Raw genomic sequence first — 24,874 nt, forward strand, 5'->3', positions numbered from 1 at the left:
TAATGGAACCCTTCTTTGAAGATTAAATGAAATTGGTTCTTGTTCTTGAATCTCTTTTTATGTTGTTGATTTTCTGTGGATATGCTTATTGCTTTCAAATGTTTGATCACCGTTTGAATGATGTCTAGTCTAGGTTGAAACCGGAAGGATAAACCTAGGGTTGCAAGAGTCCATAGAAGACATAGGTTGTATGAACCATAGGAATATAGGTTCAAGACTTATGCAATCATTAATTGATTTCCATTATGCTTAAGGGATTTTTGATATGAAACCGAATGTTAGGAATAACAGGGATTCTATTGAAATTACTTTCAGTGTATCTAGGAATAGAACATTGGATAATTTGGGAAATCTATTGTCAACAACTAAATTGAGAAGTGAGAATTAATGAACCAATGGAGTTTAGTTGGATAAGAAGTGGTGAAATTAGGAACCTTAGTGTTTACTTTGCTTGAAACAAAATTTCTGGTTGGTTGCTTTGTGAATCATTTAAGTGTCATTTACTTAGTTCTCTTTCAATTCACTTGTTAGCATTAGGTAAAAACCAAATCAAAAATTTCGCTAGCCATTTTAGTGTGCTAATTGCTTATTTTGTCATTGATTTGAAATTGCCAAAACATCCTTGTGGGACGATACTCTATTCACTCTTTATTACTTGTGCGATTTTGTCCGCTTGCGAATATTTCACAACAAGTTTTTGGCGCCTTTGCCGGGGATTGAGGCAATTTTATTTTTGGTGTCAATCTAGGTAATTTTTGTGCTAATTTGGTTTTAATTTTCTGCAGAAATTCTTTCTCTTGCATGAGCTTGGGAAGACGTGCTCTTAGCTCGGATGTGATTGATTTTGATCTGGAGATTGAGAGAACGTTTCGTATGCTTAGACGGGAACAACATAATAACCAAATCGAAGGCATGGGAGACAACTTGGAGGGAAGAAATGGTGTGGGTGTCATTGGTGGAAATGGTTTGAATGAAAGAAATGATAATGGCGGAGGTGCTTATAATGGAAATGGTGGAAATGGAGTCAATGAGGTGGATGGTCCCCCAAGGCAAATTGATCCTCGTTCTTTGGAGGAATGTGCTAGACCAACTTGGGATACCACTCCCTCTAGTATCCGGTATCCACCTGTCAACTCCACTCACTTTGAAATCAAGCCTGCTATTATCACTATGATCTCCAACTCCGTTGTGTTCCATGGCTTTCCTCATGAAGAACCAAATGTGCATATTGCTTCATTCTTGCACATTTGTGCTACATTTGATATTCATGGTACTTCACGTGATGCAATTCTCTTGAGATTATTTCCATTCTCATTGTGGGATAAAGCTAAGGCGTGGTTGATGTCACTTCCTCCGAACTCCATCACTACATGGGATGAGCTTTCGGAGCAATTTCTATCTAAATTTTTCCCTCCGGCGAAAGCGGTTCAAATCCGGAATGATATCATGACTTTTTCTTAATTCGATCTTGAGTCTTTCCATGAAGCTTGGGAGCGGTTCAAAGCCATCTTGAGGAGTTGTCCCAATCATGGACTTGCGGAGTGGATTGTTTATCAAGCTTTTTATTCCGGATTGAGTATGCCAACGAGGTAAATGTTAGATGCCGCCGCGGGTGGCTCGAAATTTGCTTGAGAAGGTTGCTAAGACGAATACTTCTTGGACTACGGAGAGGCTACCACAAAGGCAAGGTAATCCAAGAGATGTCGATGTGATGTCCGCCTTGGCTGCTATGGCGAAAAAAATTGATGCTTTGACGGTGAATTCTTCTCAAGGAGTGCATGCGGTTCAAGGAATGCCTTTCGTATCTTGTGATTATTGTGGTGCTAGCCATCAAACCGGAGAATGCTTGATTACTAATGCATCTTCTTCTCAAAGTGATTGGAGGTGGGCATTATAATCGGCCAAGAAATGATCCATACTCAAATTTCTACAATCCGGGATTTAGAAATCATCCAAATTTTTCTTGGAGCAACAATCAAAACGTGCAAAACCCTCCTCCTCAACAAATGTAGCCCCGAGAGAAGAAGAGGGACATTGATGAAATGTTTGCTAAGATAGCCGGGAGTATGGAGGCATTAGCCAACAACACAAACAACTTCATCAGCAAGACTGATTCTGCATTACAAACCCAAGCATCACCGATTCACAATCAAGGGGCTTCCATTAGAAATCTTGAGATACAAGTGGGGCAACTAGCTAATGCTTTATCTTCTAGAGAAAAAGGGGGACTTCCAAGCCAAACGGAAGTGAATCCGAAAGGGAAGGATCATTGTTATGCTATTACTCTACGGAATGGTAATCTTGTGAAAACTGCTGCTGATCTAGATGCTGAAAAAGCGAAAAAACTGAAAGATGAAGAATTGCAGAAAAATGCAGTTGAGGAGGGACAGAGCCCAACTCCGATCGATCGGACCACTGTAGCCCAGAAGGAAAAAGTTGAAAAAATACAGAAAAGCAAAAATTTGCAGTCTCGATATGCAATTGAAATGGATTGGCCCGATAGTTCATTGCCAGCACCTCCAGTTACAGCGTATGTGCCTCCAATTCCTTTCCCACAAAGGTTGAAAAACACCAAGAGTGATTCTCAATTCTCAAAATTCCTTGAGGTGTTCAAGAAATTGCAGATCAATATACCTTTTGCAGAAGCTTTGGAGCAAATGCCTAGTTATGCCAAGTTTATGAAGGAAATTCTTTCTAAGAAGCGGAGGTTGAAGGATTATGAGAGTGTCCAATTAACGGAGGAGTGTAGTGCCATCGTGCAGCAGAAGCTTCCAATTAAGAAGAAAGATCCAGGAAGTTTCACCATTCCTTGACCATTGGTAGTACGGTAATTGAAAGGGCGCTATGTGATTTGGGAGCTAGTATCAATTTGATGCCACTATCAATAGCCAAGCTCATTGGTTTGCATGAAATCAGCCCCACTACAATGTCTCTTGTCATGGTGGATCGGTCAGTTAACTATCCCCGTGGTATCATTGAGGATGTTCTTGTCAAGGTGGACAAATTGGTATTTCCAGTGGACTTTGTTATTCTTGATATGGAGGAAGATGCCAATACTCCAATTATTTTGGGGAGACCTTTCTTGCGTACGGGGAGAACTCTTATTGATGTTGAGAAAGGAACTTTGGTGTTGAGAATTACGGATGAGCAAGTCACATTCAAAATCCTTGAAACTACCAAGTACCCGGAGGATGGGGAATCTTGTTTTCGTATAGACACGGTGGATCATATAGTAGCACATACTTTTGCCATAACTTCTTGCAAAGATCCTCTTGAGTCTTGCTTGGTGAATAAGGATGCTATAGAATGTGATGATGACGATGTGGTGGAATTCATGAATTGTTTAGAATCTATGAAAGACTCTAAACCAAGAAGGTTCCAGAAAATTGAGCCTCTTGGTGTCTTACCTTCTAGACCACAACAAAGTATTGTGGAAGCTCCGACACTTACTTTGAAACCTCTTCCATCTCATCTTCGCTACGCTTATTTGGGAAACTCTAATACCTTGCCGGTTATTATCTCTTCGAATTTGAATATGGAGGAAGAGGACAAGCTTTTAAGAGTGTTGAGGGAGTATAAAATGGCTTTGGGGTGGACAATAGCGGACGTTCGGGGCATTAGCCCCACTATGTGCATGCATCATATTTTGATGGAGGAGGATTACAAGTCTTCGGTGGAACATCAACGCCGACTCAATCCTAATATGAAAGAGGTGGTGAAAGTTGAAATTTTGAAACTTCTTGATGCAGGAATTATTTACCCTATTTCGGATAGTTCTTGGGTAAGTCCGGTGCAAGTAGTTCCCAAAAAGGGTGGAATCACGGTGGTGAAGAATGAGAAGAATGAATTGATTCCCACCCGAACTACTACCGGTTGGCGAGTTTGCATTGATTATAGGAAGCTCAACAATGCCACTAGGAAGGATCACTTTCCTTTGCCCTTTATTGATCAAATGCTAGAGAGGCTTGCGGGGCATTCTTACTATTGTTTCTTGCATGGTTATTCGGGGTACAATCAAATCCCCATTGCTCCGGAAGATCAAGAAAAGACTACTTTCACTTGTCCTTTTGACACTTTTGCTTACAAAAGGATGCCTTTCGGTTTATGCAATGCACCGACCACCTTTCAACGGTGTATGATGAGTATTTTCAGTGATATGGTGGAGCACACAATTGAGGTATTCATGGATGACTTTTCTGTTTTTGGCTCATCATTTGATGCTTGTTTGAAAAATCTATCCATGGTACTTCAAAGATGTGAAGAGACCAATCTAGTGCTTAATTGGGAGAAATGCCATTTTATGGTGCAAGAAGGAATAGTCTTGGGGCATCGGATTTCTCAAAAGGGCATTGAAGTGGATAGAGCTAAGATTGAACTTATTGAGAAACTCCCTCCACCAACTTCGGTTAAAGAGGTGCGAAGTTTCTTGGGGCATGCGGGTTTCTATCGGCGTTTCATAAAGGATTTCTCTAAAATCATCAAACCTTTGTGTGAGCTATTGTTGAAGGATGTCAAGTTTCATTTCACCAAGGAATGCTTGGAAGCCTATACCACTCTCAAGGAACGGCTTACTACAGCCCCTATTATTACTTCTCCGGACTGGAACATTCCATTTGAGCTCATGTGTGATGCTAGTGATTATGCTATGGGAGTGGTTCTTGGTCAAAGGAAGAATAAAATTTTGTATGTTATCTACTATGCTAGCCGCACTCTCAATGATGCTCAACTTAATTACACAACAACGGAGAAAGAACTTTTGGCAGTTGTCTTTGCTCTTGACAAGTTCCGCTCATACTTGATTGGCTTTTAAGTCATTGTGTATACCGATCATGCAGCCTTGCGTTACTTACTGACGAAAAAGGACGCCAAGCCAAGGTTGATTCGATGGATTCTTCTTCTACAAGAATTTGATTTCGAAATTCGAGACAAAAGAGGATCCGAGAATGTGGTGGCGGATCATTTGTCTAGATTGTTGGAGGGCCGGGAGGAAGCCACCATTCCTATCAAAGAAACATTTCCGGATGAACAATTACTTGCTATTCACTCCTCTACAACTCCTTGGTATGCTGATTTTGCCAATTATTTGGCCAAGGAGATTCTTCCTCCAGACTTATCTCACTCACAAAGAAAAAGATTTCTTTATCTTGTTCGGTTCTATTATTGGGAGGAGCCTTTCTTGTGGAAGCAATGTGCGGATCAAATTATTCGGTGTGTTCCGGAGGAAGAGATGGTTAGTATCTTGCGACATTGCCACTCATTTCAATGTGGTGGTCATTTTGGGGGAAACAAGACAGCGGCTAAGGTCTTGCAATCCGGTTTCTATTGGCCTACTTTATTCAAGGATGCCCACTCATTTGTTCTTGCTTGTGATGAATGTCAACGTACGGGGAACATTTCCAATCGAAATCAAATGCTCTTGACCAATATTCTTGAGGTGGAACTTTTTGATGTGTGGGGGATAGATTTTATGGGGCCATTCCCTAACTCTTTGGGCAATTACTATATCCTTGTGGCGGTTGACTATGTTTCTAAATGGGTGGAGGCCATGGCATTGCCCACCAATGATTCTAAAGAGGTGTTGAAGTTTTTGAAGAAGAACATTTTTACAAGATTTGGTACCCCGAGGGCGATTATTAGTGATGGGGGTACCCACTTTTGCAACCGGCAATTCAATTCCTTGCTTGCCAAATATGGCATTACTCACAAGGTGGCCACTCCCTACCATCCTCAAACAAGTGGCCAAATGGAGATTTCTAATAGAGAGTTGAAGACAATTCTCGAAAAAACGGTCAATGCCTCAAGGAAGGATTGGTCTTTGAAGCTAGATGATGCTTTGTGGGCTTACCGTACAGCTTTCAAAACTCCTATTGGCATGTCTCCCTTCCACTTGGTATTTGGGAAAGCTTGCCATCTCCCGGTTGAATTGGAGCACAAAGCCTTTTGGGCTATTAAATTTCTGAATTTTGACATGGCTAGTGCGGGAGAGCAGCGGTTATTGGAATTGAATGAGCTTGATGAAATTCGCCTTGATACTTATGAGAATGCAAAAATCTACAAGGAGCGGACCAAGAAATGGCATGACAGTCACATTGTTTAGAAGGAGTTCAAAGTCGGGCAACAAGTGCTGTTATTCAATTCAAGACTCCGTCTATTTCCGGGCAAGCTCAAATCATGATGGTCGGGTCCTTTTCTTGTTACTGCAATGTTTCCTTATGGCGCCGTTGAGATAAAGCATGAAACAATGGGAACTACCTTCAAGGTGAATGGGCAGAGATTGAAGCCGTATTATGAAGCTGAATTTTCTGGAGGGAAGGTCACTCTTCCTCTCCAAAATCCACAACAATGAGCAAACAAGAGTCGGGCCATCGACTATAAACTAGGCGCTTGTTGGGAGGCAACCCAACCGGGGTACTTTCGTTCCCTATTTTCTTTTGCATTGTTTTATTTTTGTATATATATTTGTTTTGCTTGTTTTGAAAACTGCCTGGGTTGGTTTGGAAGTGTTGTAGTGCAGGATATGCAGGTTTATGAAATTTTAGAAGTGTATGAATGTTTTTGTTTGATCTCATTCAGTCTTTCTTTATACCATATAAGGGAAGCCATGGAGATTTTGCATTCTTTACTTGAATTGTATTCAATGTGCACACAACGCGTTCGATGAAATGTCTCAACCATGTGTGAGTGCTTGGAACTATCACGTTTAAATTCTACGATGCTCTAGTGACTTGTATGATTGTTTTCTGGCCAATTTGAACAGTTCTTTCACTATTGAAACCTGCCCGCACTCACGTTTTCATTCTCATGCCTAACGTGTTTGGAAAATGCCTCACCCAACGTTCTTTGTTTAAAATTGCAAACTCACACATGTTTCTTTGTACGCTCGCATCCATAGTCTCATTATATACATATCTATCATGTTGGGTCGTGCATTGAGTGATTTTGGTGTTTATTTGCCCCTTCTTAAATTTTGCGCAAAAATGCTATTGCGTGGGGTATTTGGTGAGGTCATGTCCTAAAAATTTACGTGTGGGGGTTTAATTGAGTTATATTACTACTTTGGAAATGGGTGCCTGTGGGGACTTAAGCATGCTCAATGTGTCGGACCTTGTTGTCTTTGTGTTTTCTCTATTTTTGCATTCTGCTCTCAATTGTTTTCATTTCTTTTGCAGAATGGGACGACGCAAGGCAGCTGAGGCATCCGGTTCCACAACACCACCACCATCACCCAAGAGAGCGCGGGGCACTAAGAAGAAAACTTTGGCACCTCCGCGTCCTAAGCTCTCTCAAGATAATTTTGCTTCGGCTCGCATTGAGAGTGATTGGAGGCTAGACAGCCGTATCATGGACGAGCCACTGAATTCTTGGGCTGCGGGGTACTTAAGTCGAGCTCGGCTAGATTTTCTGTGGAACTACCGATATTTCCGGCTTGATGTCTACTCCACCCTAGTTCGTGCTTTCTACCGTACTCTGCGGGCGATAGATCTCGTTGAGGGCGAGGACGGGCCTGCTCGCTATACTATTCGGATACCCAAGGTTGACAAAGGCGTCGTTTCTTATACTTTCACCACTGTAGACATTTGTGCTGCCCTAGACTATCCAGATGCTTACTCTGAGGATCTTCCAGTAGGCCCTCCAGTAGAGGTCGACCATACCACTATGTTCCACACCTTGGTACCAGATCCGATGGTCCGTCAGTGAAATCGGCATGCTGCCACTCAAGGATATATTCCCTCTCGTCTTTGGATTATTGATAGCATGGTGAAGAAAAACTTGTGGCCACATGGCCATAAGACTGAGCGGCGCGGGCCCGCCTTGGAGCTACTTTACTACTTCCACCAGAAGTGTTGGTTTGATATGGGAGCTTATTTTATACGAGCTATGCTACAGTGTGCCACAGAGGTACGCAAGGGGAAGAAGCTGCGGTTATTTTTTCCCCGCGTGATCACTCGTATACTCCACATTTAAGGCACCAGCTACCAGAGACCGGTGATGCTGATCCTCTTGTTTTTGAGCTCTCCCTGGCCGACTGGAATCTGCGTACAGATCATCTCCCTCCAGCTGTTGATCCGGATGCTGAGCCCGCTACTCCCAGTGCATCGTCCAGTCCTGTTTCTCCACCACAGGTTCGCTCTACTGAGGAACGCTTGGAGGCCATTGAGTTATTTCATATTGAGACCCGTGACCAGCTGGCTGCTATTCGTGCTGAGCAGTCAGAGATGATAGATCTTTTGCGTCAGCTGTCCATGCAGTCTACTTCCACCCAACCTGCTCCTGCTCCTGCACCTGATTCTACTGCGCCTTCCAGAGATCCTCTTCCATCCAGGCGCCGTTCTTTCTGAGCTCTCCCAGGTTGTGTTGTTCCTCTCTTCCCTACTGTGTAGTCATCGTTTGCAACACTGAGGACAGTGTTCACATCCAGTGTGGGGGTGGGAAGGAAACTTTTTATCAGATTATGTTTTCCTTTTATTTTCTTTTCTTTTGGAACTTTTGAATTTTATGGTAGTGTAACTTTTTCTTTAAAATTTTTAGTGTTGCTTTCCCCTTCTATGATGCTTACTATTGATGTGTTCATTGCATTGGAGATGAATTGATGAATTGTGGCTTAGTAAATTGATATTGTTGCTTTTCAAAAGCTTGTGGCCAAAGGATCAAATTGAAAACTTTTTGATAGTGCACATCCCTTACTTAGCAAAATGTGGAGACTTGAACCAATGTGAGTTTTGAGCCATTCGTTTCTCAATGAGTGATATAAATCAATTCTATTGTTTTTATTCTGCTCACTATAATGTTTGCTTGATCTCATTATTCTTCATCTTGGTTGCTTGCTAAGTACTTATTACATGACATTACATCCAAATCACTTTCATGTGGGAAATTCAATAGTGTTCTTGAAAGATGAGAGTAAGGCCATCTTTGGATCTATAAATACCTTTGTCATCATATCTTATACATGCTATCCATTGCACCCTTTTTGAAACCAAACACTAGCCTTTTATTCATAGCCCATTTCCCTGCTTCTTATTGTGGAGAAAGTATTATTTATGTTAAATGAGAAATTGGGATGATATATGTTGAATTTCTTTTGGTCATTGAGGGAGTGTGGATGTATGTTATAGTTTTCTTTTGGAAGAAATGTGGAGGGTATTGACTGATAGAAAAGTGGAAAAAGGAGCATGCAATTGACTTGTTCTTGAAAAAAAAAAAAAAAAAGACCAATTGCATTTGCATGTGACTATATTTTGAATTGATTATGAATGAGAAGGAATGATGAAAGAATGGAAAGATAGTGAAGAATGGAGAAAAGTTGAATGACATTTCTTTATATAATGGTTCTCCACTTATTCAAAATTCCATACCCTTTGCCCTTCTATTCTAGCCTTTACCCTACATTACAAGCTTAAAAAGTCCCACTTGATTTTGAGAGTACTTTGGATTTGTACACAAGTTTGTGAATAAGGATGTTGGTCAATTGCTTGGTTAAGCGACATCCATTCATGAGATCATTTCATTTGTTTCTTAAGCTTTCATCGCATTATTGCATGTGGGAATTCTGAATTCTTGTTTACAAAATTCCACCCACATGCACATGAGAGAGACACTTAGCCATTTCAGTGTGACTATGCTTGTGAGTAAATATCTGTGAGGCTTGAAGTTGAAGCTAAGAACTTTGTAATGTGATGTGTTTTCTGCAGGAGTTTGATTTATGATCCTAAGGCTGCTTGACATTTTATAAAGATTACTGAGCTACAATTTTGTTGATGATTCTCCTTTGTCTTTGAATTACCTTCATTCCTGAGATTGTGGGAAGTTTTTTTTTCAAAATTCCTGTTCTTCTTGACTCTAGAGTTACTCGAGGACGAGCAAAGATTAAGTGTGGGGGTGTTTGATATGCCAATTATATTCATATAATTGTGCATCATTTTACATGAAATCTTGCATTGTTCTAGAGTTATTTTGGACTATTTCTGCCTAAAGAGTGTTTAATTGTGTAATTCAGGTGTAAGGGCGAATATGGAAGAAAAGGAGCAAGTTGGAGAGAAAAGAGCCAAGAAGTGAAGACAGAGAGAAAATCCGATCGATCGGGACTACAGTCCGATCGATCGGACGTCAAGAAAGCAGAATCAGACAGAAGAAAAGTCCGATCGATCGGCCAGAATCGCGCAAGGATTCTGAAGATTTGCAAAACGACAATCTCACTCTAAATCCAAATGGTCCCACTCAAAACGGCACAGACTTATTAGATAGAACGACTGAAGAGTTATGAGGGTATATAAGCTTGGATTTCTAGGGTTTGAGGGGACTTTTACCTTTGGAGCAAAAACCTAGGGTTTGGGGGAGACCTCTCTACAGCAGCCATTGTTGCAAGCATAAGGGGGTTAAGGGGTTTTTCCTTCTTTTCTCTTTATTCTTGTATTTTAATGACTGCCATTTCTGATTTTGTATTGTATTCCTTAGTTATGAGGAACTAATCCTCTAACTAAGGGTCCTAATGGAACCCTTCTTTGATTAAATGAAATTGGTTCTTGTTCTTGAATCTCTTTTTATGTTGTTGATTTTCTGTGGATATGCTTATTGCTTTCAAATGTTTGATCACCATTTGAATAATGTCTAGTCTAGGTTGAAACCGGAAGGATAAACCTAGGGTTGCAAGAGTCCATAGAAGACATAGGTTGTATGAACCATAGGAATATAGGTTCAAGACTTATGCGATCATGAATTGATTTCCATTATGCTTAAGGGATTTTTGATATGAAACCGAATGTTAGGAATAACAGGGATTCTATTGAAATTACTTTCAGTGTATCTAGGAATAGAACATTGGATAATTTGGGAAATCTATTGTCAACAACTAAATTGAGAAGTGAGAATTAATGAACCAATGGAGTTTAGTTGGATAAGAAGTGGTGAAATTAGGAACCTTAGTGTTTACTTTGCTTGAAACAAAATTTCTGGTTGGTTGCTTTGTGAATCATTTAAGTGTCATTTACTTGGTTCTCTTTCAATTCACTTGTTAGCATTAGGTAAAAACCAAATCAACAATTTCACTAGCCATTTTAGTGTGCTAATTGCTTATTTTGTCATTGATTTGAAATTGCCAAAACATCCTTGTGGGACGATACTCTATTCACTCTTTATTACTTGTGCGATTTTGTCCGCTTGCGAATATTTCACAACACTAGTCTTGCACAATATATGACTTCATTCTTCCATTGTCTTTAATTCCAACTCCTTAAATGATGTATCGCTTGATCTATATTGTTATTCTCATCTTGTTTAGTTTTTCGATTCGGTTTCAAATCGAGGGGAAAGTAAATGATGATTTCAGTATTGATCTCATACATAGCGATTCATTGCTTTCTCAACGTTCTCGTAACCAAGCCAAATTCTTCAACTCATCTATGGATGACGATGATAAAAGTTTCGTGACATCGCTTGGTCCACGTGGAGGTACGTACCTAATGAAATTTTATATTGGCACTCCATCAGTTAAAGTTCTTGCCATTCCAGACACAGGAAGTAATTTGATATGGACACAATGTTTTCCTTGTCCTAATTGTCACCGCCAAGACGCACCACTGTTTGAACCAAATGGGTCCGACACCTACAAAGAAGTTCCTTATGGCACAGAATTTTGAAACTCTCTAGATGAAAAGGAGATCGGAGATTCAAACCGTTGCATCTATAATCAGACTTATGGAGACAAATCATATTCAATTGGTGTCCTAAGCAATGAGACGTTCTACTTAAAATCCAATGCCAACATAAAAGTTCCTTTCTCCGAATTGGTGTTTGGATGTGGTCACGACAATCACTTGCAGTCAACTAATCCTCTTATTCAAGGTATAGTTGGTCTTGGAGTAGGACCATTGTCGTTAGTTTCTCAAATAGGATCCGATCAGTTCTCTTATTGCCTACTTCCTGTAACGTCAAAAGCTTCTAATAAACTTAAATTTGGCGTGGGTGCAAAAATACCTCCTACGAATAAATTACTTTCAACCCAATTTACACTTGAAAATCATCATTCGCACTATTGTCTTACTCTTGAAAGTATTAGCATTGGAAATGAGAAAGTCAGAACGGAGCAAAGCCAAGGTAACATCATTATAGATTCTGGGACAACGCTTACTAGGTTGGATTCAAGCATGTACGAAAAACTAACAGCTAAGCTTATTGAAGTGACCGGTAAGATGCCAATCGAAGATCCACCAGAACCACTAACATTTTGCTATGAAGCAAACTCTATTAGTATTAATGACCTCCCAGAAATGACTTTCGGCTTTAGTGGTGGAGACCTTGCGCTAAAGCTTATAAACACATATTACGAATATCTTCGTAAAATGATTTGCTTGACGATAGTCCCAACAACTCATGAGCAGATTTTTGGTAGCATGGCGCAGATAAATTTTCAGGTGGAGTATGACGTTCAACATAAGCGAATCTCTTTTGGTTCAGCAGATTGTACCTAATTTTGAATGTTGTCTCTTGGAGGCTCCTTCAATGCTTTTATCATTGTTGTTATGTCATATTCTTTCAACATAAGTGAATCACTTTTGGTAACGCCAGCTATATCGTATGCATTGTAAACGTCTCAAACACTTCATTCTTGGATTTCAAAAAATATACCCAAGATTACCTTGAGTAATCATCGATGAATGAGACAATATATCGCAAGCCACCCTTGGAAGTGACCTTTGTAGGCTCCCACACATCCGAATGTACATAATCTAACATGCCTCTACTTTTGTGCTTGCTTATGACAAATTTGACTCTGCACTGCTTCTCATAAACACAATGCTCGCAAGACTTCATGTTCAATTTTTTCATTTCCTTCAATAATCCTTGTTTTTCAAGAAGAGAAACCCGTTTTATAACATGTGCTCAAGACGCATATGTCAAAGTCTAGTACAATCAGATGAACTTCCATAGCCACTGCTACTACACTGTCTGTCACTGTAGTATCCAAAAGAGTATACAAGTTACCCTAAATGTTGCCCTTCATAACAACCAAAGAGCCACAGACTGTATTGCTAACTCCATCCAGTCCAATAAACTTGCAACCATCCGAATCAAGAGCCCCAAGAGAAATAAGGTTCTTTCACATATCTTGAACATGCCTCACCTCCGTCAATGTCCTCACCACTCTATCATACATATTGATTTTCACGCTGTCAATCCCAACCATTTTACAGGCATGGTTGTTTTTTATCAACACGGTTCCACCATTAATGCTTATATAAGTAGTAAATCACTTCCTGCGTGGACACATATGGTAATTACAACCCGAACAAGGAATCTATTTTCAGAGATTTCATCACCATTATCAGAAACCGAGAAGCCCCCTCCTCCATATTCCTCTGTCCTAAAAGCACAACTTGCCTCATCTTTCCCTTTATTATTATTGTCATTGTTCTTCTTACACAACACCTTCTTGTATGGACAATATCTTTTACCCTAATTCCTAACATTTGTATCATTTAACCTCATCAAGTGGTCTAGACTTCGATCTAGATTTTCCTTTTGAAGAACCACCTCTCTTTTTCGACCAGCCTCTTGCAACCAATCTTTGAGCTTGTTCTTACACATCTCCACCACTAGCCAATTGACAAAACTCATCATTCAGCAACACTTCACATCAACATCCTACAAGTTTTAAATAACCCTTCCAAAGCTTCCTATATGATCCTGGATAGAAGTACCATCATCCATCCTAGTTGTGTACAACTTCAATTTCAAATAGAGTCAACTTGTGAGATTCTTGGTCATATACAAGGAATTCAACTTTAGCCAAACACACACCGCCGTTGTCTCCTACCCAAACGAATATGCAACATCTCTATCTAATCACAAGCATATTGCGCAACTCAAGCTTCCAAATCCAACTCATCTCAGTCCTCATCTTTCATCATCAAGCAACACCCTATGTAATTTTTGAGAAATCAACACATTATTCATTTGCGCCAGCCAACTGGTAAAATTATTCTTCCCATTGAACTTCTCTAATTCATACTTCCCCAGATGCACCTTACTACTTGTAGAAGTTATTTCAACCTTTGAATCAACCCAATTCACCGATAACTATCTTTGAGGAATTTTATCGAACACCTTGTGTGCAATAACTAAACATTTCAATTCATCGCACGAATCTTGAGCAAAACAACTTTGTCTTTTTTAAAAAAAAATTTGAAACAAAGTTTCATAGCTTCTCTACATCCATGTCGTGAAACTCTGGTATTGATTCATAGAGAAAGTCGGTGCCCGAAGTTTGGCCCAAGCCCAACCCGATCCCGAAGTTAGGCCCAGACCCAAAACTGATCCTGAAACCCGTCCCGGTATCAACTCGGGCCCGAAGCCCAGCCTGGGTACGAAACCAACACTTCCAGGGACAGACCCAGGCTCGAAAGCCTACCCCAGGATAGACCCAGCCTTGGACCAACCTAGGCCCGAAGCTGAGCCCGGGATAAACCTGGACCCATAGCCCAACACAGGACTGATCAGGCTCTTAGCCCTGCCCGAAATCGACCTCGAAAATTGTCCCAAGATTGACAAGACTACGAAGCCCGCCACAGGCCAGACCCAGGCCCTAAGCCAGTCCTGGGATTGACCTAACCCTAAAGATCGTCCAGGGACAGACCCAGGCCCAAAGACCATCCCTGGAGCCCAGGTCGAGGCCCGAGGCCGAGCTTGGGTTGGACCCATAGTCCTGCATGGGATCGACCCAGTACCGTAGCCCTTTCCGGGACCAACCCGGCCTTGAAGCCTGGACCAGGAATGACCCAACCCCGACGACCATCCTGAGACAGACCAAATCCCGAAGCCCGCTCCGGGACAGACTTTGGCCCGAAACCCGTCCTGGGACAGACCCGACCCCTAAAACCCGGGACCAACCTGACCCCTAAAATGAAAATGAGAGAAGGGTTGGTACGCATATCGTGTGAGAAATGAAGGAGGTCGTTGTGTGTATGATGTTTTAAAAACTTTTGAAAACCTTCTTTTGGTGTTTTAAAAAACTTTTGAAAACCTATTGTAGGTTTTTCATAAAAACAAAAAACAATAGTAATACCAAACAGTGCCTTAGTTTGTTTATGGTTTTTGCCGCCGATAATTAGAGCTGTGTAGGAAGTTGGATAGAACTCTTTTGATAACTTGCTTAGGCTTAGCCTACAATTTTTCGTCTCTTGTATAGAAATAAGAATTTGCCGTTTTGGCTGGCCTAAAAATATGGTTTTGTCGTTTTGGACGTCACAGAATCTAGTAGATAGTATTAAAAATGGTATTTTGCCGTTTTGGCTGGCCTAAGTAGTACTAAAAACGGTTTTGCCGTTTTGGATGGCATAAAACCGAACAAATAATTTTTTCTAAAATGTTTTTTGTGTTATTAGGATTTAGGAGTTATTAATTAGTGTTTAGTGTTTAAGATTTAGCGTTTAGAATTTAGAATTTAGGGTTTTGTGTATTATTTAGCGTTTAGGGTTTAGAATTTAGGGTTTTGTGTATGATTTAGGGTTTAGGGTTTATGATTATTATTATTTTTTCAAAATCATCTACATTCTAATATTATGAAGATCCAAAATATTAAATAACACCAAAAAAACTAAAAAGATATTATTACCTGGGGGGATTTGGGGGTTGTATTAAAAATATGATTTGCAATTTTTCATCTTTTTAGCATGCATATTACAATTTTGTTAGAGACAAATAAATTGTTCTTTGTAAACATCTATAGTTTTGCTATATATATGACTTCATTCCTCCATTGACTTTAATTCCAATTCCTTAAAAAAAAAAATGTATCACTTGCTCTATATTCTTATTCTCATCTTGTTTAATTTTTCAATTCAGTTTCAAATTGAGGCGAAAGTAAATGATTTCAGTGTTGATCTCATACATAGCGATTCATTGATGTCGCCACGTTCTCGCAATGAAGCGAAATTCTTCAACTCATCTATCGATGACGATGATAAAAAACTTGTCTCACGACTTGGTCCAGTTCAAGGTACGTACCTAATGAAGATTTATATTGGCACTCCGGCCGTTAAAATGCTTGCCATCGCGGACACAGGAAGTGATTTGATATGGATACAATGTGAACCTTGTCCTTATTGTCATCGCCAAGACGCACCATACTTTAAACCAGATAGGTCTGATACCTACAACGAACTTCTTTATGACACAGAATTCTGCAAGTCTCTAGCTAAACCAAAGAGAGGGGGCTTAAATCGTTGCTTGTATAATCAGACTTATAAGGACGAAACATATTCATTAGGTGTCCTAAGCAGTGAGACGTTCTACTTAAAATCCAGTGCCAGCATAAAAGTTCCTTTTCCTGGATCGGTGTTTGGATGTGGTCACAAAAATGACTTGCATTCAAGTAATACTCGTATTCAAGGTATCGTTGGTCTTGGAGCAGGACCATTGTCATTAGTTTCTCAAATAGGAACCGATAAATTCTCTTATTGCTTACTCCCCCGAACGTCAACAGCTTCCAATAAACTTAAATTTGGTGTGGGCGCAACAATATCTTCTTTGAACAAAATACTTTCAACTCCATTTACGCTTGGAAATCGTCATTCGCACTACCTTGTTACTCTTGAAAGCATAAGCATTGAAAATGAGAGAGTTACAACGGAGGAAAGCCAAGGTAATATTATGATGGATTCTGGGACAACGCTGACTATGTTGGATTCAAGCATGTACAAAAAACTAACAGATAAACTTATTGAAGTGATTGGTAAGAGCCCAGTCGCAGATCCACCAGAACCATTAACATTTTGCTACGAAGCAGACTCTATTAGTCTTGATGATCTCCCAGAAATGACTTTCGGCTTTAGTGGTGGAGACCTTGCGCTAAAACTTATAAACACATATTACGGATATCGTCGTAATATGATCTGCTTGACGATAGTCCCAACAACTCATCAGCAGATTTTTGGTAGCATGGCGTAGATAAATTTTCAGGTTGAGTATGACCTTCAACATAAACAAATCTCTTTTGGTTCAGCAAATTGTATCCAATTTTGAATGTTGTGTCTTGGGGACTCCTCCTTGTATTGGCTACCATATTGTCTCTAATAAAAAGGTGAATTGAATGCTATTAGATCAAAACTTAGAAGAAGGTGATCATTGTTGTTATGTAATCTTCCTTTGAATTTGGAAAATAAATTTTTTTTTCTTGTTAATAAATGGGTGAGCTTTTATTAGTATATCAGAATAAACCTATTTGTTGCTTTTAAAAAAGACTTTTTGCCAGCTATAAAGAGCAATTAATGGCCGAATTATCATTGACCAAAATTGATTCGATAGCATAAGCATCAATAGGGCGGAGAATTATCAATGAGGGGTGATTTGGTTGATAATCGATTGGGTTAGATATATGTGTGTCCAAGGTTGGATTTCAATGAAAAATATATTTCTAAATGATATTTTAAAAAAGACTTTTTGCTAGCTATAACGAGCAATTCATGGCCGAATTATCATTGAGCAAAATTGATTTGATAGCATAAGCATCAATAGGGCGGAGAATTATCAATGAGAGGTGGTTCGGTTGATAATCGGTTGTGTTAGATATATGTGTGCCCAAGGTTGGATTCCAATGAGAAGCATATTTCTAAATGATATTTCCAAAAAAAAAAAATAGGGAGGAGAATTCCAACAAGAAGAGCAAATGGGGTTAAGAAGTACAGGAATAGCTGGCAGCACAAGAAGACACAAAAGGAACAAAATAATAAATTTAAGAACAAAAACTTAAAGTTGTATTCCAACAAAGAAAATATTAAAAAAACTTCATAAAAAATGATAAAGCATAGTAACTTACCAAAGAATAATGCTTGAGACCCCCAAAAGACCCCCATTTAATATGGAGTGTTGGATGTGAAGTGGGCCCTATGTGTGTTTTTAATCAATGGTTATTTTAATGCCACATAGATTTGGGGAACTTTTGGGGGTCTCTATCATTGTCCCTTACCAAATACCCTTCCTCCTTCATTCTCCTCCTTCCTCCTTCATCCTTCCTCCTCTTCCTTGCACCACTATATCGGAAGTTGTTTGTTCGGCCATCGTTTTCGACAAATGAACTATTGAAATTAAGCTCTAGGTCAGCCCGATCAAAGCCCAGTCATCATCGACAGTTGATTATCACTTGAGTCGTCGAAAAAGGAGCTAAATCCGGCCAATATGGCCAACACCGACTATCATCAATACCCGCAATCAACTCCATGGGTTTTATTGCTTTTTAGAACTCTTTTTTTTCCTTCTGAAATCATATTTGAATCTGTAGATATTATATCTGTTTCGGATCTGTTCTGATATATTATCTGTTTTGGAACTTCTCAAGTTCTATTCTTGCTAAAAATATTTTAAAAAAATTCATAGGCAGATATTTTCATGCGGGACAGGGATTTGCAGGGATTAGTGGTTTGTAACGGGGTGGGGATGGGGGTTAAATATTGCCCCGATATGCGGGCCTGGGTGGGTGCGGGCCATACCTGTGGAGGTGCAAGGTGGGAGGGATCATGCCTAGTACAGAATCAAGTAGATAGTATTGAAAAAAATGGTTTTGCCGTTTTGGCTGGCATAGAAGTATTAAAAAAATGGTTTTGTCATTTTGGCTGGCACAAAACTAAGTAGATGGTATGAAGGACAATTTTTTGCCATTTTGGATGGCAAGAAACAAGTAGATGGTATTAAAAAAGGTTTTGGGTCCGTTTGGCACATCAACTATGTTGATTATTAACTCTAGCGGTTATGTTTGGAAAAAAATTTGAGTTTAAAGGGATGAAATGAGCTGTAAGGTGTTTGGTGAAACTTTGACGGTTGTTAGTGGCTAAACTATGTAAAATATATTTTTCTTTGTATTTATTATTTGCATAATTAATTATTATAAATGAATAAATATAATATATTGTAATTATAAATAGATAAATATAAATTGTTATTAATTTAATATAAAATTTATTAATTTATAAGTATAATAATTAATTTATAATTGTTATTAATTTACTTTAATATTATTAAGAATTAAATACAATAATAGTACAATTGGAGCGTTAACTTTAAATCAGATGGGCATGGGGTCCACGTGAAAAAAAAAAAGAAAAAAAAAATAGACAAACACCCTGTTTTTCAATTGGGGCGTTATTGTCCTATTTTACAGGCGGTAACACCCAACAGTATCCTTGCATTTGGCACAATGATTCCCAAAGTGGGACGGCTACAACAGGCATAAAGCCAAGCAGATATTATTAACACACATGCTTTTAACGTTTTGGCTGGCATAAAACTATGTGGATGGTATTAAAAACAAGATTTGCCGTTTTGGCTGGCATCTTAAAATTTTGTTCGAGACAAATAAACTGCTCTTTGTAAACATCTATGGTTTTGCTATATATATGGCTTCCTTCCTCCATTGTCTTTAATTCCAACTCCTCAAATGATGTATCGCTTGATCTACACTGTTATTCTCATCTTTTATCATTTTTCGATTCAGTTTCAAATTGAGGGGAGAGTAAATGATTTTAGTATTGATCTCATACATAGCTATTCATTGCTATCTCCACGTTCTCGCAACCAAGCCAAATTCTTCAACTCATCTATGGATGACGATGATAAAAATTTTGTGGCATCACTTGGTCCACGAGGAGGTACATACCTAATGAAGATTTATATTGGCACTCCATCAGTTGAAGTTCTTGTCATTGCAGACACAGGAAGTAACCTAATATGGATACAATGTTTTCCTTGTCCTAATTGTCGCCGCCAATACGCACCACCTTTTCAACCAAATGGGTCCGACACCTACAAAAAAGTTCTGTATGGCACAGAATTCTGCAACTCTCTAGATGAATCGGAGCAAGGGGATTTAAACCATTGCTTGTATAATCAAACTTACGGAGACAAATCATATTCATTAGGTGTCCTAAGCAATGAGACGTTCTACTTAAAATCAAATGCCAACATAGAAGCTCCTTTCCCCAAATTGGTGTTTGGATGTGGTCACAACAATCACTTGCATTCAACTAACCCTCTTATTCAAGGTATAGTTGGTCTTGGAGCAGGACCATTGTCGTTAGTTTCTCAAATGGGAACTGATATTGAGAACTTCTCTTATTGCTTACTTCCCCGAACGTCAAAAGCTTCTAATAAACTTAAATTTGGTGTGGGTGCAAGGATATCTGCTTCGAACAAAATACTCTCAACTCCATTTACACTTGAAAAGCGTCCTTCATACTACCTTGTCACTCTTGAAAGTATTAGCATTGGAAACAACGATATAGTTAGATCGGAGCAAACCCAAGGTAGCATCGTAATAGATTCTGGGACAACGCTGACTATGTTGGATTCAAGCATATACAAAAAACTAACAGCTAAGGTTGTTAAAGTGATTGGTAAGAGCTCAGTCGAACATCCACCAAAACCATTCACATTTTGCTATGAAGCAGACTCTATTAGTATTGATGACCTCCCAGAGATGACTTTCGGCTTTAGTGGTGGAGACCTTTTGTTAAAACGCATCAACACATATATCGAATTTGATAAATTTATGTGCTTGATGATAGTCCCAACAACTCGTCATCAGATTTTTGGGAAGTTGGCGCAGGTAAATTTTCAGGTGGAGTATGACCTTCGACATAAGCAAATCTCTTTTGGTTCAACAGATTGTACCCAATTTTGAATGTTGTGTCCTTGAATACTACTATATATATCAAACCCTAGAAAAAAGTGGTCATTGTTTTTATGTAATCTTCATGTTTTTTTTAATTTTCTCATTCAGAGAAGATAAGGGAATTGTTTTGATGTTGAAAATATTTTCTTAGCATCTAGTGGTTATATAAGGAGTAAATGTCACTTTTGGCCACTATAGATTGGTCATGTTACAAAGAAACGTTGGAAACTTGAGGGTCTAAGTTGTAACATGACTCATCTATCAAAAATAAAAAGTGACGTTAACTCGGCTATATAGGCAATACGACCTAAACAAAGCTCAAACCTATTTGTTGCTTAGAAAAGGCTTTTTCCATGTTTGGGGTGCATAGAGCTGGCCAGCTATATAGAACGATTAATGGCCAAATTTTCAAGGTCGTTAATAAAATGCCAAAACTAGAAAGTCAAGGAAAGTAATTAATTAACATACGCAACTCTTATTTCAAGGTTCTTTTCTAATATAAACTTGGTAGTATCGTACAAATTGTAATTTGGCCAAAATTAATTCGATAACATAAGCATCCAAGAGTCGACTCCAAATTCTTAAGGATGATTCCACCGGAAGAAAAAGAAAATTTAAACAATGTAGTCACCCTTCATATGTTTAGCTACCATGAGTAAAGCATTGTCCCATCAAAGTAAAGGGCCCAGAATCCCAATCTAAGATGTCTGGAAGCCCATTCCAGCAAAGCCCATGAAGAGTAAAGACCATTTCAAGCCTCCTCCAAAGTAAACGGCCAAAAAGTTAATAGCCCAAGAGATCCCTAGATGATCCCATGTCTTGAGCCCATCTCATGATGCCACTCTAAACAGTGCAAACCTCCAAAGCCCAATAGCGTAAATACAGCACACCCTTTCCTGCAGAACGAACAAATATTGGTAAACTTTGCGCTCCACCTTTTAGTGCTCTCTTCCTCAATCTCTATCAAGTTCACAGAACCTTCAAGAAACCACCCACCACACCTTCTTTAAAAAAAAAAAAAAAACCTAAATGTGGGGGATTTTTCCGGGCCTAGGGATTCATCCAACCCACACCCAGATACTATGTGCTTTGGACTCGACAAAGTCGTGATTCGGGCCTTAACAGTTGGTCCACATCTTTATGGCCCATTAACTCCCTTATGTATTTATTTTAGGATAATTTAATATCATCACATTCTTTACTATTAGAACCCATGACTTTTTGAAGTTGGGTAAATAGTATCCAAGTTACCAACACCGACTCCAAATTACATTAGATTCCTCGTCTGGTGGCAATTATAACACACGAAATAACCCAGCACTAACCTAAAATCATCAAATGCTCTGCCAATCCCAAGCCTCAAAATTCCCACACATTACATGTTAACCAACGACATAAAATCAATCTTGAACAATGAATGCATTATGGTCTGCACCCACTGCCAAACCCCACAAACCTATACTCCACCGAACATGAATAAATGAACTACCTAAAGATCCTCTCACTCCTTCAAACAGCCAATCACAGAAACCCCTACCCCATGAATTATTAGTCCTTCCATACAATAACCCCCCAGCCTTTGCAAATGGGCATTCAAAATAAAAATTGGGAATGAGATTCAGCTCTCACAGTACAGAGCACACAATCATTCGTCCAGACCAAGCCATGACGAAGTAATCTATCGATCATAACTAACAATCCATAAAATAAACGAGTGCCTCGGTATGTGATATTTGAACCAAAGCAGATGATGGATGCTACTAGTATCTCCTCTCCCTAGAGTATCCCACTACAAGAAAACTAGAAATTTGAGACAAAATTTTATTTTCATCGACAAAATTTTTTTCCTCCACTAAATAAATAAGTGATGAAATTACGTTTTCATTAGTAAATTAGTGATGGAATTAAGTATTTATCACTACATTAGTGAGAAAAATAAAATTTCGTCACTAATTTAGTGACGGAATTATTTTTCATCTCTATTCCGTCACTAATTTCCATCACTAAACCGTTGCTGATTTTGACTTTATGCAGAAGATGATTGTCGATGATGGAGTTATAGGTAGACTTTATGTCTGCCACCAGGAAATCAATCATGAACATCTTTGTTCTCGGACTGGTCCCCAACGTCACTGAGAGAGATATATGGAAGAATTGATTCCCCGTTCAACCCATAGAAGGATCTGTGTTATGTACCTCCATCAACATTTTACGAGAGAGGAGTTGAAGGGTGTGTAATTGATTTATCAAGGTCGTGAGAACTACTCGATTTTCATCTCTATCTTTCTCTTGTCATCTCTTCCCCGTCTCCTTTCACCTCCTTATCGATCTTGGTTTGATCGACCACGCTTTTCTGAATTCATTTTCCTTGCTGGGACGAGGTGGCATTTTTCCTTCACTAATGGTCTCTATCGAGTTGATGTATTTCTCGGCCTAAGAACGGAGCTCACCTATTCTTAGGGGGTTTCTTTGAGAGTGAGTTCTGAAAACTCTCATGTCGCATAGTTCAGATCAATGTTATTGTCGCAACTAGGACTTGTAGATTGGGGACATCTAGTCATTCGTGAGTGGTCTGGATCAATGTTATTATTTCCATTAGGACTTCAGGATCGGGGACATCTAGGCATTCTCGAATGAATCTTGTAATGAAGTCCTTTAGAGACTTGTCCCTACCATGTTGAAGGTTCATCAGGCTGGGGTTGGTCTTCCTTGGCTTTTGAACATCGCGAAGTGAGCCACAAACTTCTAAGATAGATCTCTAAAGCAGTTGATATTGTGACAAGGTAGGTTTAAAAATCAAGTAGTCACGACCCCCACAAGAGAGGCTGGGAAGGCCTTGCAGAGAGTGCCACACATCAATAGCCCCTAAAAAACTTCATCATAGATTTAAAAATCATGATGTGATCGAAGGGATCACTCTTTCCGTCATATTTCTCCAAAGGTTGGGCCTTGAAGTTGTGAGACATCTCTACACTCGGCAACTCGGTAGACAAAGGTATCAATGAGCTGTCCCTACACTCTTAAGAGCTTGTCCCTTTAGAGTTGTGATATTGCGGTCATCATTTCCTCAATCTCCTTACCAATGCCTTCTTCATGAGTCCTCAAAGATTGATCCTTGAGGGAGCCGATGACTAAGGTCTCATCTCAGGTATCTCTTCAACCATTGAGCCTCCAACTTCTTGATTGGGAATGGGAATGGGAATGTCCTTTTACTGAAGCTGAATAATCTCGTTGTGGCTGTTGCTATGAAAGTGCAATCAAAATCTCCATCATGATATTTGTATTATGTGTGAGCAGAGCAAACTACTTCGTTGATCAAATTAGGGATGAAGAGATTTTTGTTCTATGTCTACATAAATAGAAAGAAAAAAAGCGCTTTGGGTCTTGAAGGTGTACCTCAGTGAGGACATTTTGACGCTCAAGTTAGATCGGTAGAGAATGAGGCTAGTGAGACAACTCGGTATTTGGAGCTCTCTGTTTAGCTAGTAATGAATAATGAAAAGTAAGGGAAATTTACCCGAGTAGAAGCCTTTTTTCTATGTATTTTGAATTATGCCTGACTACAGGCGAGATTTTCAAGGATGAATTCCCTAAAGATTTTCTTGTAGATCTTCTCATATATTCTCATTCATCAGTGATGAGTGTTCCTCGATGTCCCGAGATGTTTTGATCACTTAGAATTCCCAAGGTCATGCTTATAAGCTAGTATCGAGGAGTACCAACGAGGTGACGTTTGGGTATATCGGGATGCTCCCCACCTGATTTTCACTTGTATAATGACACGTGTCAGCGTCTCATTGGAGAGGGGGACTTTGCTATTATCAATGATTAATAAGTCTCTTATTTTGGATCACAATATATGGTCACACTATTAAAGATCAATGGGTGACGGGTCTCTATGTGTCTGTTCTTTTTAATTAATACTGGTAGTTTGGGACCAATTTAGTTAAATACGAGAAAAGCCCGGAAAGTCCAGAAGGTTTGTGGCGGGGCCCACAAACTAAACGGAAAAAGATACTCGTCCATACCGGACCATACTTCGTTCCCATTCTACCCTTCATGGATTCACTGACTTCACAAAACAAAGGACTCGAAATACCATTTTTGCCCTTCAACTTTTGGTCAAGTGAAGTTGCCACTTTGACTTTCCTTTCCATTTTCTTAAATACTAATTTTTTGGCAAATGAGAGGAAAAGGAAATGGCTTAATAGAGAT

The 24,874-nt window shown here is 39.3% G+C and overlaps 3 protein-coding genes and 1 pseudogene across 3 annotated transcripts; all 4 read left to right on the forward strand.

The window, feature by feature from the left end:
- The first annotated feature begins 912 nt into the window (after positions 1 to 912).
- Positions 913 to 6,097, forward strand: LOC119999136 (annotated as a pseudogene).
- Positions 6,098 to 11,237: 5,140 nt separating this feature from the next.
- Positions 11,238 to 12,467, forward strand: LOC119999138 (probable aspartic protease At2g35615). The gene is made up of 2 exons (XM_038846655.1): positions 11,238 to 11,517; positions 11,647 to 12,467. Exons 1-2 carry the CDS (start codon positions 11,238 to 11,240, stop codon positions 12,465 to 12,467), a joined length of 1,101 nt encoding a protein of 366 aa, XP_038702583.1.
- Positions 12,468 to 14,939: 2,472 nt separating this feature from the next.
- LOC119999139 (probable aspartic protease At2g35615) lies at positions 14,940 to 16,944 on the forward strand. The gene is made up of 2 exons (XM_038846656.1): positions 14,940 to 14,948; positions 15,841 to 16,944. Exons 1-2 carry the CDS (start codon positions 14,940 to 14,942, stop codon positions 16,942 to 16,944), a joined length of 1,113 nt encoding a protein of 370 aa, XP_038702584.1.
- A 1,437-nt stretch (positions 16,945 to 18,381) lies between these two features.
- Positions 18,382 to 20,956, forward strand: LOC119999140 (probable aspartic protease At2g35615). Its single transcript, XM_038846657.1, has 4 exons — positions 18,382 to 18,576; positions 19,151 to 19,216; positions 19,484 to 20,593; positions 20,858 to 20,956. Exons 1-4 carry the CDS (start codon positions 18,382 to 18,384, stop codon positions 20,954 to 20,956), a joined length of 1,470 nt encoding a protein of 489 aa, XP_038702585.1.
- The last annotated feature ends 3,918 nt before the right edge of the window (positions 20,957 to 24,874 follow it).

This window comes from Tripterygium wilfordii, chromosome 5 (genome assembly GCF_013401445.1).
Source record: "Tripterygium wilfordii isolate XIE 37 chromosome 5, ASM1340144v1, whole genome shotgun sequence".
Classification (NCBI taxonomy): Eukaryota; Viridiplantae; Streptophyta; class Magnoliopsida; order Celastrales; family Celastraceae; genus Tripterygium; species Tripterygium wilfordii.

Coding starts and splice junctions, on each gene's coding strand:
- LOC119999138 (XM_038846655.1), top strand. CDS start 11,238: ATGTATCGCTTGATCTATATTGTTATTCTCATCTTGTTTAGTTTTTCG. Junction 11,518..11,646: donor TGCCATTCCAGACACAGGAA/GTAATTTGATAT, acceptor GAAACTCTCTAG/ATGAAAAGGAGATCGGAGAT.
- LOC119999140 (XM_038846657.1), top strand. CDS start 18,382: ATGCGGGACAGGGATTTGCAGGGATTAGTGGTTTGTAACGGGGTGGGG. Junction 18,577..19,150: donor CCGTTTTGGCTGGCATAGAA/GTATTAAAAAAA, acceptor CCTATTTTACAG/GCGGTAACACCCAACAGTAT. Junction 20,594..20,857: donor TTTTTGGGAAGTTGGCGCAG/GTAAATTTTCAG, acceptor TGGCCACTATAG/ATTGGTCATGTTACAAAGAA.